This window comes from Orcinus orca, chromosome 17, assembly GCF_937001465.1.
Source record: "Orcinus orca chromosome 17, mOrcOrc1.1, whole genome shotgun sequence".
Lineage (NCBI taxonomy): Eukaryota > Metazoa > Chordata > Mammalia > Artiodactyla > Delphinidae > Orcinus > Orcinus orca.
The window spans coordinates 17755156-17769447 of NC_064575.1; the positions used below are offsets into that span (position 1 = coordinate 17755156).

Sequence of the window (14292 nt, forward strand, 5' to 3'; positions counted from 1 at the left end):
ATTTTATAAAACTCTGCCAATTCAATAAGTTTCAGAATATTAAATTTGTCATTATTTTACTGTGTTGAACTTTTTTGCACGCTTGTAATTAATTTATTCTTAAGCAACTATTATAAATGGTCTTTATTTTTAATCAAGCTACGTCTTTCACAATTTTATTTTTTTAACTTTATATCGACTGTGATTTGAGGTTTTTCCGTGCTTTTTTTTTTTAAATTTATTTATTTTATTTATTTAGTTTTGGCTGCGTTGGGTCTTCGTTGCTGCATGCGGGCTTTCTCTAGTTGCGGCGAGCGGAGACTACTCTTCGTTGCGGTGCGCGGGCTTCTCACTGCGGTGGCTTCTCTTGTTCCAGAACACGGGGTCTAGCCGTGCGGGCTTCAGTAGTTGTGGCACACAGGCTCTAGAGCACAGGCTCAGTAGTTGTGGTGCACGGGCTTAGCTGCTCCACGGCATGTGGGATCTTCCAGACCAGGGCTTGAACCCATATCCCCTGCAATGGCAGGCGGATTCTTAACCACTGCGCCACCAGGGAAGCCCTCCATGCTTTTATATAAGATTTAAATTTTCATGTATCTAAATGTTTAATTTGTGATTCCTTTTAAGTTCAGAAATTCTTTCTTCCTTCCTCCAGAGTTGATACCTAACTTTTTAAAACATACTTTTTCTATCGTTGTATTTTTAAAATGCTTATTAATTCAATCCAAAGGAAATATTTTCTATATGAGGTTAAAAGGATTACTTACTACTAAATAATTTTTCCCCTTCTCATTTATTTGTGACACACTATTTATCACATATTCAAATCTAACGTACAGAAAGGCCTAGAAAAGAGTAATTCTAATTAATTAATTTATTGGTTTATTTTTGGCTGCGTTGGGTCTTTGTTGCTGCGCATGGGCTTCCTCTACTTGTGGTGAGCAGGGGCTACTCTTTGAGGCGGTGCGCGGGCTTCTCACTGAGGTGGCTTCTCTTGTTGCGGACCATGGGCTCTAGGCACGCTGGCTTCAGTAGTTGTGGCACGTGGGCTCAGTAGTTGTGGCTCGCGGGCTCTAGAGCGCAGGCTCAGTAGTTGTGGCACATGGGCTTCACTGCTCCGCGGCATGTGGGATCTTCCCGGACCAGGGCTTGAACCCATGTCTCCTGCGTTGGCAAGTGGATTCTTAACCACTGCGCCACCAGGGAAGCCCGAAAAGAGTAATTCTATTTCAATGTCTATTCTTGCATTATTATCTTTTGGTGTTTGGTAGACATATCCTCCTTCATTATCCTTTAATTCAAAATTCAAACTGCTCTTCTCATCTTTCTTCCAAACCTTAAAAGCACCCACTCTATCATTCTACTGAATTACATTAAACCAATAATTTGTAAAGAATATACATTTTTATAATACTTTAAAAATAATTTTTATAAATAATTTTATGGTTTCTCATGAATGTAAACCTTCTGTTCCTAATTTCAAATACCTCTTTGAGGAAGCAGTAGTCAGCTTAGAAAAGATGCTAGCAGCCTTCAATTATTAAGCTACCATTACCCAACAGAAACAATAGAAATTAAATTATTAAACATAATGTATTCATAAAGCTACAATCAGTAGAACCTCAAATGTTTTCAGGAATAACTATCAGAATAGGAAGAGCTTTCTTTAAGTTAACGGGCCATCTCTAACAATGTGATCCTCCACCCTAACAACAGTACCATAACTAAATGAGTACACAAGGCGTCATAACTTCTATATCAAGTAACAGGTTTCCCAATAGGCTAGTTCTGATTTGACTTAATATTATTAAGGACTTCTGTTCTGCAATACAATGGTAGAGCAGAATGTTAAAGCGATTTTAGATTTTACTTGTATGATGGCCATGATTTTATGCGCCCCATTAAAAATCTAGTCTAACTTATCCATAAAATATCTTAAACTATTTTAAAGATTCATCTCCATATTACAAAAGTACAACATCAGTTATATAATCTCTCTTTTTCCCAAGCAAGCATATATATAATCTTTCAAATCAAAATACTGAGAAGTTATCATTCTAAAATAAAACTGCTTACCATGATACCACCATTTTGTTTTCTTTGGATTCTTGTTACATGTTCGAACATAAAAAGAATTATCTGGTGGTCGTCTCTGAAACCAAAAAGAATTTAAATAGATAAGAAGTTGTAAAACAGGAAAACATGAGGGGGAGATAGTTTTAATAAAAGCTCTAGCAAAAATATTACAGAATGCATAAGAAACAAAATAAATGCAGATGTCATAACTGAAAAAATAATATATTCCAGGCAATGTAACCTCTTGACACTGAACTTGTTAAAAAAAAAAAAAAAGGTGTGCACATGTGGTTTGGGTTAGGTTCCAATGGGATTACTAGACAATGACTATCAACCTAAAGTGGCAGCATTATGTTGTAAAGAATTTTGGTTTCATTTATCTTATCTCCCTAGAAATAATTTAATAATTACTTTTGTGAGCTAATCAAAACTCTACCTAACTAGGTTTGTCTGAGAAACCCTAGCAACTTATAATCCTCCACAAGGGATTATTGTTTTCCTGTAAACAAGTATCATCAAGGAGAGACCAAAGGATTCGGTTTCCAAAATGTATGTAAGAGGCAAAGGGGGGAAAAGACACATTAGCATTTCTGCAATACATACGCCCTGACTAGAACAATATTAGAAGCATACGGCAGCTCTGCAAGGAGTTACATCAGAAATAGCTGTAACTACAACTAACAACACTGAAGACAGGTTATGAAAGAATTTTCTTGAAAACTGTTGGATGTTGATCAGACACAAGAAATATGTGCCTCTCTACAAAGATTTGGAAACATGTCAAATTTGTATTAACGCCACTGAGGGCAGGTTAGTAGATAATATGATAGGTCCAACCAAATAGCAATGGTGAACAGGACTACCTAGGTAGCAGGAAGGAAAACTGACAGTCCCCTTGGCACTTCCTAAAATTCATGTACATAACTATGATCTAACTCTTATGAGATAATAATAACAGTCATTTAACAGAAAGGAAGAGAAGAACATAAGACACTAAACAACTATACCAAGATTACCCTGTTTATACAGTTAGAGAAAATTCCTGAAAAATTATCATGAAATTATATGTCTACTTTAAAGAATAGATGATCTGCTATTGTTTGTCCTGTAAAGTCATAACCTGTGTTCATGTGGAATAAACTGCTACTACTGTAACAAACAATAAACTCATCTATTTATCAGAACCCAATCTTCAAAAAACAAGTTTCTTTTTGTGAAAAAAGAAACTGGAACGAAAGAGTTATGACTAAAAAATGCCTACAGTTAAATTAAAATTTGTATTCAGGGAGTTGACTACTCTCTGAATACAACGGAAAGTGAAATTCACGGAACCATGTCCACCACAGAATAAAATTCACCTGTTTTAATAGAACAGCTTTCGGTAAATATTTAAAAGACTTTTTAAAGCCTATTTGGTGCTAGAGTCCCCTCAGTGCCAAAACACGTTTCCTCTTCTTCTTAGTAATCTAGTACTTAGCACAGTAACAACAGCACATAGCAGGTACTTAATAATGTCTGAATTTTATCATTTTCCACAAAACTAATGCTGCCAGAATTCTGACTTCTAGATTATCGTTTTGGTTGAATAAATTATAATTACATTTATATTATATAATATAGTTTATCAATAATTTAAATGGAATGATTAGTCTTATACCAACTACGCAAGAAACACTAACAGCAGACAACTAGAATGTGAGGGGAAAGATGAGGGTTAGAAAAGGATGAAGGAGTTAGAGAACGTAATAATTTTCTAGCTTTTAACAGGAAATCATTACCTTTAAATGTAAACAAAGCTAGTAATCAAAAGGCACATGTAAGGGCTATGCGCAGACACCACTCGTGTTAATCTTAACTTCTCTTATTAAACCCTAGAGTTACTGCCTCATCTTTCTATAGACATTAAGAGAAGCCCCTTGATTGGAAACTGCTCTGTGCCACACCTGCAGGTTCAGAGCCTGTATGTGCGGTGGAGGTGGAGATAGGGAGAGGAGAAAACATGGAAGCAATAAATGAATGAAACTTGTTTCCAAGCCTTTGGGATTAACAAAAGCACAAGTGTGGCCTAAAATGCAGCTCAGAAAAGCTAACAACAGGGAGGAAACTCAAGTTAACAGGTGATACTAACGTTAGATAACATGTACTCTATTTCATCTATTCTAAGATGTACATTTTTTTCTTAATATTCCTAAATGGGGATACATGTCTTTCAACTAATGGTGTATCACAGTTTAACTGCCAGAAGTTTCATTCTTCCTCTTGTACATAACATTGCATATTAAGGGCTCTTATGCTACAGTTAAAAAATACATATACAATTTAACCCATTATTTCCCATTCTTATTTGAACAAAAAAATTTTCTTTTAAACCTAACACCAAGAAACCTCTTATGGAACTAACATTCCAAGAAACTTACTTTGCAAACAAGTGGCTTAGAGTGTTTCAAAATCTAGATAACCTACCATTTAAAAATGAAATACTATCTAAATGTTTTCTAAATATTAATTTAATAAAAATGACAGTTGAATTTGGAGAAGAAAAAAAACCTGCTAAAATAAATGAATAACCCCACAGCTCCCTAATCTCTAAGGTAAATTCGGTTTTTCCTTTAAAGAGAATACAAAAGGAAACCCCCATGGAGAAGAGATGCTTTAAAACCTCTCAAGCAGGAATGACAAGACACTAACCCTCAAGCAGGAATGACAAGAGGGCCAGAAACACAGAGAGGATTTAGATACTTTAAAAGGGTATTCTAAATTTAACTCACATGGTTTTTCTTTCTGGTCTTTTCCTCCCTTTCTCCATCAGACACAGAATCTGTAGATTAGTAAAGGAGAATAAGAGGAAAAGTCCTGAAAATTCTACTGGTAATCTAGTCCTCCTTCAACCTAGGCTTTATGATAGGAGAGCTCTGGTTCCTGGGAAATCCCCTAAAAGAGACTGATAGGGTGGAAGCCAGCAGAGGGGAGAAGGGAGCCATAATGCTTATTCCTGGGTCTTTCCACTGTGAAATCTAGAAACAATAATTTCTTGTACACTTTTGCCCTGTGCATGCTTACAGAAATAAAATTCAGATTATTTAAGAACATCTGCAGAAATTTCCTGTTTAAGAAATATGAAACAATGTCTGACTTCTATTATCAAATTATTTGCCAATCTATTACTAAAACGTTCCCTATAACTTCATAATAGAAAGCATTAAGTCTCTTCTTCAAATAAATTATATATTAAAATAGCTTCTCTACCCAAACTAAAAGAAGAACTATACCTGGAATAATTCTGAAAAGTCCTACCTTTTCTTTGCAGCTGGAAAGCATGCTAATAATGCTAAGACAAACTGATTGGACTGAGAGCGCTGGGGACCAGTCTTCTGTTAGAATGGATAAACAGATATGACCATTGCTATAAACATGAGGATGAACAGGAATATTTTCACCAGTAAACATGACCTAAGAAAGAACAAAATTCCATTAATACTCAAATATTCTATGTTACCGAAAAATAAAATATTCTCCAGGTAAGTTAATATTTTAAAAACCAAATTAAAAACAAATAAAATCAATGCCAGGAACAAGATAAACAACTGCTTTATTCTTATCAATTCAATAAGTACTGGTTTCACTACTATGAATGACCATGTAGTAGGAAAAGAATCCAGATTACCTATTTTATATTTCAGATATTTTTCACAAATTCCTTTTAAAATTTTATAAATTACCATGTATTTTTAGACTAGTGAAAGACAACTATATTTACAAGAATGGTTTTTCAAACTACTCATTGTTCTCTGCATACACAAATCAAATACACTAAAATTTCAAACGAAAGTATTCAACTTTAGGACAATATGAATTACATGCCATAGGAACACCACTTCCACCTATAACAATGTTATTACCCAAGGTGTTATATGCAAAAGGAAATGACTGCTACATCTTCCACCTCCTCTAAATTCACACTTGCATTATGATGGGCACAAACTGCCACTTACTAATCAGCAAATATCTATGTGCTTATAGATGAAAAAACAAAGGTTGAATGAATCTCCCAATTACTTGCTGTTTTGTCTCTGCCTTTTCTTTTACTCAGTTCTTCTACGTTTTCCCCTTTCTCCATGTTGCCTCAGCACTGATTTGAAAGGTAATATTTCCTTCCTTTGCCCTAATAATTCAATGTCTCAATAATACTGTTTCTTAAACATATCTACCTAAGCATCTGAATAGGCAGGAGAGTAAATTCATACATCCTGAGGAATCTGTAAGCATAGCCCATAATAGGTCAAAGTAAAAGTCTCATATTTAAGAATGCTTAGATATGTTAGTTCATAATAAATTATTTATTTTGATATAAAAATTAATCTGTCAATCTTTTAAGTGAATTTTATACTGCAGTATAATATATAATTTTTATTGTTGCTTAGGAGTAATTCCTATTTCCTGATCTGGCCCTTAAAAAAAAAGAAAATCACCTGGAGAGCTGGTTAAAAATACAAATTCAAGAGCCCCACTTTCCCAGATTCTGATTCACTAGGTATGATGGCATTTTTATAAAACTCATCAAATATAAACCAATAGTTCCCAAACTAGGCTTACAGTAAGTATATCTCAGCCCTGCAAATTACCTCATACTCAGATATAGCGGAATCTTAGTAAGGAGAAACCCTACCTTAAGTGATGACAAACTGATGAAATATATTGCTCTAGGACTAAGCCCTCTTTTTTCCTTTATAGAGCAGAAGACAGCCAGTGAAATAAGGGTGGTCAGAATAAGGTATGCCATATTTTAATATGTGATATGCTATGGGAAATTACCATAAGCTAGGTTTTGCTTTTATTTTTAAATTTCTACCTACATATCTGGTTTTATTACAATTTTACAAATATTTACATTTAACTAAGCACTCTTTCATAGAAGTAGGAGTTCTCAAATATACTGCTAACATATGGTCCTCATTTCCTTGGCTGAAGCTAATATAAGACAGGAAGAGGAATTTTTTTCTCAAAGGAATGACTTCATATATTTGTGTTTCTTTCTTTCTTTTTTTTTTCTTTAAATTTTGGTGATCCACCCTCCATTCCCATGAAAAAAGAGCTAAAGTAAAGCTGAAAATTAAAAGTAAAGTCTTAAAACAAGAGTTATCAAGTGATTTGTCCTGCCCAATTGTAGAAGACCCCCTGAAAGACTTGGGCACAGCTCTGTTTGAAGTACCATTTATCTCAATTATATCCATCAGAATTAGTGCCTTTTTCATCACTTTTTGCTCAAAAAGTGCTGCTCTGCAAAGGGAAATGACTGCTTAAAGCTCTTGCAGCTCCATGAGTCCATCCACGATTATTTTAAAATTAATTTTTTAATAAATGTGAACTACAGTTTATTATATTATATGCATTTGATATTCCCACAATGTGTTGTGGATGTCTAGAGTGGGAGTTTACAAATCTCACAGGATATGCATCTGCTTTGGGGTGTTCTTTTTTTTTTTTTTTTTTTTTTTTTTTGCGGTACGCGGCCCTCTCACTGCTGTGGCCTCTCCCGTTGCGGAGCACAGGCTCCAGACACACAGGCTCAGCGGCCATGGCTCACGGGCCCAGCCGCTCCGCGGCACGTGGGATCTTCCCGGACCGGGGCACGAACCTGTGTCCCCTGCATCGGCAGGCGGACTCTCAACCACTGCGCCACCAGGGAAGCCCTGGGGTGTTCATTTTGCCACAAAATGCCATTTGACTAATAGGATATTTTCATGAAGAACACAGCAGTGCCCATTACTCCCTGGTCACAATTATTTTTAAAGGCTATTTCTTTTCCAGTAAGGTCTTTTTGAAAACAAGTCATGTAGAACAGTGCTCTGGTACCAAAAAAGTAAGAACTGCCAAGTTATTTCCTTTGGCACAAATGAAGCAATGTATCAACAACCATCAAGGAAAATACACAGACAGCCAACCAAAAGGTTATCACGAGATGCTTTGACTAGCCAATTCACAAAGCAGAAGGAAAGCAGTATTCTTTTTGGAGAGAAATGATTATAAACTAAATCATTCGGTCTGAGAGCCAAGAAGTATGCATGAATCAAAAGTAAAGGAGGAGAGAAGAGAAAGAAAGGGGATGGGGAGCAGTGGAAGACACCTACGGCACAAGCAGCAGACATTCTATAAGCAGAGAAGAGAGCCAGAAATCAAGGAGAAAGAAACAGTTTTGAAGTTTGAGGGGACTGAAATAAAAATAAATTAGACCTTACTAATACTTAAAATAAATTAGATCTTAATAATGCTTAAAAAAAAAAAAAAAAAGCAGGGGCTTTTAAACCTGCTGCATTCAGGGCAAATGCAACCAGCCTAAAACTTCTAGCAACCAAAAACAGGGGAACTAACTTGTTGTACATGGTACAGGTAACCCCTAGAACCCAACCTGGCAGATAGAGAATTTTAGAAGTTTGTCTAAACATGGACAGGCTCCATCCAGGATTTCCTGAATTCCGTTCAGGAATTCAGATGAATTCCTGAAATATAAGAAAAAACTTTTTTCAACAGTTTATTCACGTAAAAGACTGGTAAGTAGTCTGCACAGACAGTTTTGATGCAAACTTTGCTATTCTGGTTCTCTGCATGTGAAAGAAGAGTAACCAACGCTGAATTTCTTCAAGACTACACTCTTTTTTAAAAAAAAATAAATTTATTTATTTCTTTTTGGCTGTGTTGGGTCTTTGTTGCCGCACGCAGGCTTTCTCTAGTTGCAGCAAGCCAGGGCTATTCTTTGTTGTGGTGTGTGGGCTTCTCATTGAGGTGGCTTCTCTTGTTGCGGAGCACAGGCTTCAGTAGTTGTGGCACGCGGGCTCATTAGCTGTGTCTCGTGGGCTCTAGAACGCAGGCTCAGTAGTTGTGGCACACGGGCTTAGTTGCTCCAAGGCATGTGGGGTCTTCCTAGACCAGGGCTCGAACCCGTGTCCCCTGCATCGGCAGGCAGATTCTTAACCACTGCGCCCAGGGGAGTCCCAAGACCACACTCTTAACTATCCTTGTTTATTTAATATGCAGTACAAGCCAGAGGAGGGAATGCACATTTCAGGTTTTTTAATACAGCCAAGTAGGCTCTGAAAACTTAAAAGACTTTAAGCTGTTTCCAGAGTTCAAAAACCTTTCTGGGGGGGAATCGCAAATAGCTGATAAACTATCTAAAACAGATATGACAATATAACTGAATACGATGAATTTGAAACCAAAGGGAATAATTTTGCTAATTAATTTTTTAAACAATTTATTCAGATTCAAAGTAGTCACATAGATTGAACAGCGACCGGAGACTGCACACATTCCCCACTGCATAAACCATACTGAGTAAAATGGAATTACAGGTTTTTAATAACAAGCTATTAAATGGAAAAAAAGTCACAATTTTAGAAAGGATGTTAAATCTAATGCCTGTGAACCACATCTGAAGTTCTGAGTCTGCATTAGAAGAAGTCCTCATGTGTCTGTAAATTTCCAAATATCCCCCACCAGTGTGGCTCAAATTCAGGAGCAGGTGAGATGGAGAAAGAACTCTGCTCAGGATCCCTATGATTTTGGAGGTAAGTTCGCACATCCCACATCCAACCTAAAATTTTAAGCAAGCCAACCTCTGGGTAGCCTTTGGGTACTAAAAAGTCTAAACTGAAAGCCACCAACAGTAACAATATAAAGGATGGATATTAGGTAACTGTTTCTAATGTGAAACTCATGGTAATCATACCTGAGGGCTTCCAAAGCCTTCAGGCTCAATACTGTATGACCTCACAGTATTGAGATCTTACCACAATGAAGGCATACTAATGTGTTCAGACTAGTGCTCTGGAAGTGATGAGAAAGTCAGACACCTAATACGGTATATCAAGCTAGGTGAAAATACAATATACACAGAATGAGCAATACAAAACAGGCTATAATTATAAAGCCAATCTACAATATAGATACCAAGGTTTCTACAGGGACAATATGAGGGGATGTTTTCTCTGATTAAAATTGTCAGTAGATGACAATATTTAAAGGGCAACTATAAAAACTGAACATACAGCAGAGAGTTTAATAAACTAAATCAAATACCTAACTATGAATAATATATATGACATAGGTAGTCTAGCATAAATGAATGATAAATATTTGACAAAAGTGACTGGGGATAAGAATTTTAGCATAGTTTTCAATTCAGTTCTCCCCTTTTAGTCATCTAATATGTATCAGCAGCATGAATATTGATAGCTTTCCCAAATCAGGGAGAATCAGACCACGAGCAAAAGGATGAGGACACTATGAATATAAGTTCTGGATCTCTGCAATGAGGGAATTTGAAGCAACACAACAAAAGGGTTCGTGTTAAAGGGGCATGAATAGGAGGGGGAATAGGAGTGAGGGGAAAGTGATTACTCTTTTGCCCCAGTGTTTCTAAAGCTTTATGATCAAGGCAAGTATATTTTTAGCATCTTTAAAATAAGTCCAAAATATTGCCACCTTCCACAACCTCCACTGCTACCCTTCTGGTACAAATCACCATCACCCCTCACCCGGATCACTGCAGTAGGGGTACCCTTGTGCCTCCAGAAGTCAATGTGCCACGTAACAGCCAAGTTTCTCCTTTTAACTTTAAGCAGGAGCCTGTCGTTCCTCTGCTCAGCATCTTCAAGGGCTTCCTACCTCATTGAGAGTAAAAGTCAAAATTCTTACGATGGGCTATAAATGTCCTATCCAATTTCTGATGGACTTTCCAGCCCCAATTCTCTCTCTGACCTAGGCCCTACTCTCCTCTTCTTGATTATACAACACTCCAGGGACCCACCTGGCATGCTCCAGATTCAGGACCATTGCATTTTGTCTTCACCTGCCCTTTCTCTCACCCCTTTGATGTGGCTTATGCACTCACCTCTTTCAGATCTCTGCCCCAATGTCACCTTCTCATGAAATCTTTCCTGATCACTCTACCCAATGCTGCAACACCCTGACTCCTCTTTTCTACGTTTTTTCACCATCTTCCATACTTTATATATTTTGCTTTTTGTTTACTGTCCTTCTCTTTCTACAAGAATGCAAACTCCACATAAGGAGGATTTTTGGAGGGCCACTTTGTTCACCACAGAATTGCCAGCACCTAGGAAAGTGTTTGTCTTATGATACATGCTCAGTAAATACTTACAGAATGAATGAATAAATGTCTATCTCTCCAAATACTAAACAGATTATCAGCTTTTTAAAGTCAGGCCCAATTCCTTTTTAATTTCTGTGCTCTCTGCCATCTCTAAAGTACACAGTTCATGCTCAATACATGTTAAATTAACCAACCATTTACCTGTATCCTAGCATAAGGAAACAGAATACACTATATAGAAAGAATTTTATTTTCTGTATGGCTGTTGGTAAGTGCACATTACTAGAAAACAGTGATGAAAAGGTACTTCATCTCTGCTCCCATTTTAACTGAGAAAGTTTTTTGTTCCTGTTATTGTTTCTTTTAAAGCAAATGATTGGGCCAAACACCGTGTTTTACATAGGTAGCCTTTTCACTGTAAAGTGAGATACATGTGAAATTAATTATAACTAGTAGAAGAAAATAACACAGCCTATAAATTTTATGCATAGTCTTACAGATCTCATTTACAGGCAAAGATCTCACTGACACAAAAGTAATAATTTCACAATGAGATGTTTATTCTACGGATATGTCCTCAAATTCTACTCTTGTAAGTAGTGGTAAATTTAGTACTGCTTATTGCATAGGAAAATGAAAGACTAATTACCTAACAAGAGCCAATGCTTCCACATCTGAACAAATAAAATCTTTGGGGAATGGGGAATTTTACTGCCCTTATCCAGAGCAATACGATGGACCTTTGGAAAGTTTTAGTTATCAGAAAAATCTTGAAATCCATATGTACATCAAGCTTTGATTACTGGACATGTTATAATTATTTTATAATCATACAGATGATGTGATTAATAGAATTTTAAAATAATTTAAAAGTATTACTGGACTCAGAGTGGTCTATTATTTTCTCAATCATGGATATTAGAATATTTTATATATATATAAATATAAATTAACTGATGTTAAAAGGGAATCCTCTTATTCCAAAAGATTGGGAACAACCGCCCTAGGGTTTCCACATCATTCTACGTGTAATCTTTCACTTTCAGAGATAACATTACTTAATGGTTACATTAATAAAGTATGACACAAGTATTACTACACAGTAGAAGGCATGGAGGTAATGTGTGGCTAAAATGCTTCAGGTCAGACTCAACCATAAAGGGACTGGACTGCTAAGCTTGATTTGACTCCACAGGAAATAAGAACCATCACAGGATTTACCAAGAAAGGTGGGGATGGTGGTGGTGGATGTATGTGCGAAAACCAATGAGGTAACTGCACCTTCAAATAAACCTAACAGCACTGTGAAAGGACGGCTAGGAGTGGAAACAACTAGAGGCTATTTTGTAATAGTCCAGATAAAAGCTGAACACTTGGACCACACAGCGCTGACGATAAGGTAAGAAAAATGGTGGACTGCCTTAAGTCTGTGAAAGGATCTGAAAAACTGCATTTAAGAGTGAGGGAAAGGAAATAAATTTAACATGAGAAGATAGGTGGACAGAAACCCAAGAAAAAATTCTTTTTTTATTTTATTTTGTTATTAGAAAAAACTGAGTTTAGCTGTGTTAAATTTGGACATCTGGAGGTGTTCAAGTAGAGATGTCCAACAAGGGTGTGAAATTAAACCTCAGAAAGAGATTGTACACAGAGTTGGAGATCTGGGAGTTAGTGGCTTAAGATGGTTAAAGACTTTAAAAAGTGAGAAGAAAAAGGGAGCGCTGAATAAAGAACCTGGAGGACGGGACTTCCCTGGTGGTCCGGTGGTTAAGAATCCGCCTTCCAACGCAGGGGACATGGGTTCGATCCCTGGTTGGGAACTAAGATCCCACATGCTGTGGGGCAACTAAGCCCACATGCCGCAGCTACTGAGTCCACTCTCGTCACAACTAGAGAGAAGGCCACATGCTGCAACGAAGAGCCCACATGCCACAACTAAGACCCGATGTAGCCAAAGATAAATAATTAATTAATTTTTAAAATAATAATAATAATAATAATGTCAAAAAAAAAAAAGAACCTGGAGGACACCAAAATCAGACCAGCAAGCAGGAGTAAAACCAGGGAAGGAGGATAAAAGGAATATGAGATAAGATGATAGAATTTATTACAATGGTTCTTACGGAAATATTAAAGATGGAATTCAACTGATGGTTAAGTTTGATATTTGATTTAGAATTAAAAACTGAGAGTTTAGAGAACACTTTTCACTTGGTTTCATGTTTACAGAAATATTATTTCCCTCTGATGAAAAATTTGTGAGTTCCCAGAGTAAGCCTTCTCCAATAGTCCCTTAGGCAAAGTTTCTGAGCTGGTGAGTGTATTCTTCCCTCACCTACCTTCAACGAACTTAGGTTGAAGGTGACAAGTGGATACCTCACTGCCTTCAAGCAATAACAGTAAGATGATGCTGATAAGCTGAAAGCCAACAACAGAAAATGAAGATCATTTTCTGGGAAGAAGGAATACATCTGCTTTGGTTTTTGATTACAGTCTACACATGGTTATTATAGAAGCCTAGAGGTCATGACAATACATACGTCTTTGCCTTATTTTTATGATAAAGATAAAAAGGAGCCCCCAACCTCTTAATTTTCTGCTCACATGGAAACTTTAGAACTCAAGGAGTCCGTTTCCATTTAATTCTATGCCTTAAAACAATCATCTCTTTATTTATAGCACAATACAATAACTGACTTCCATCTATACTCTTACATGGCTAAGAGAATTGATTAAGCTGTTTGGTATATTCTATTTAAAGTAGCAATGAAATATGATTTTCCTCAAAAATAGCGTATTTTAGCACCTCACATGTTGAATTTCAAGTTATTTGGGAAATTTCACTATCCACAACACCTCATTACCTAGCAATGCTACACAGAGTTGGGCACCTGTCTTATCATTTTGCTACTAGTAATTCATTACCCATCTTACCAAGCCAGAAATCTGGAATTCATCCTAGAGTCTCCTTTTCTCTAACCTCCAAGGATTAATCATTCACCACAGTTAAGCAGCTCTCAAAATTTTTTCTCTACCCCCATTATCCCTTGTCTAAGTTTTAAGACATTAACTAAATTGACTCTGCCTCAAATTATAATGATCAGATTTGGGGCTGAGGTCTAGAT

General features: G+C 36.6%; 1 protein-coding gene across 3 annotated transcripts in view; it reads right to left on the reverse strand.

Moving 5' to 3' along the window:
• UBE2W (ubiquitin conjugating enzyme E2 W) overlaps positions 1-14292 on the reverse strand; it is a 76104-nt gene that overhangs the window by 12442 nt on the left and 49370 nt on the right. The window contains exons 2-5 of one of the 3 annotated variants that reach the window (XM_049700382.1): positions 13507-13585; positions 5350-5505; positions 4824-4873; positions 2056-2131 (exon numbers count right to left, since the gene is read on the reverse strand). In XM_049700382.1, the coding sequence (XP_049556339.1) occupies positions 2056-2131; positions 4824-4873; positions 5350-5505; positions 13507-13585 (361 nt within the window). The remainder of the gene's footprint in view (positions 1-2055; positions 2132-4823; positions 4874-5349; positions 5506-13506; positions 13586-14292) is intronic. The other 2 variants (XM_049700381.1, XM_004280566.3) reach the window with 2 other exon arrangements.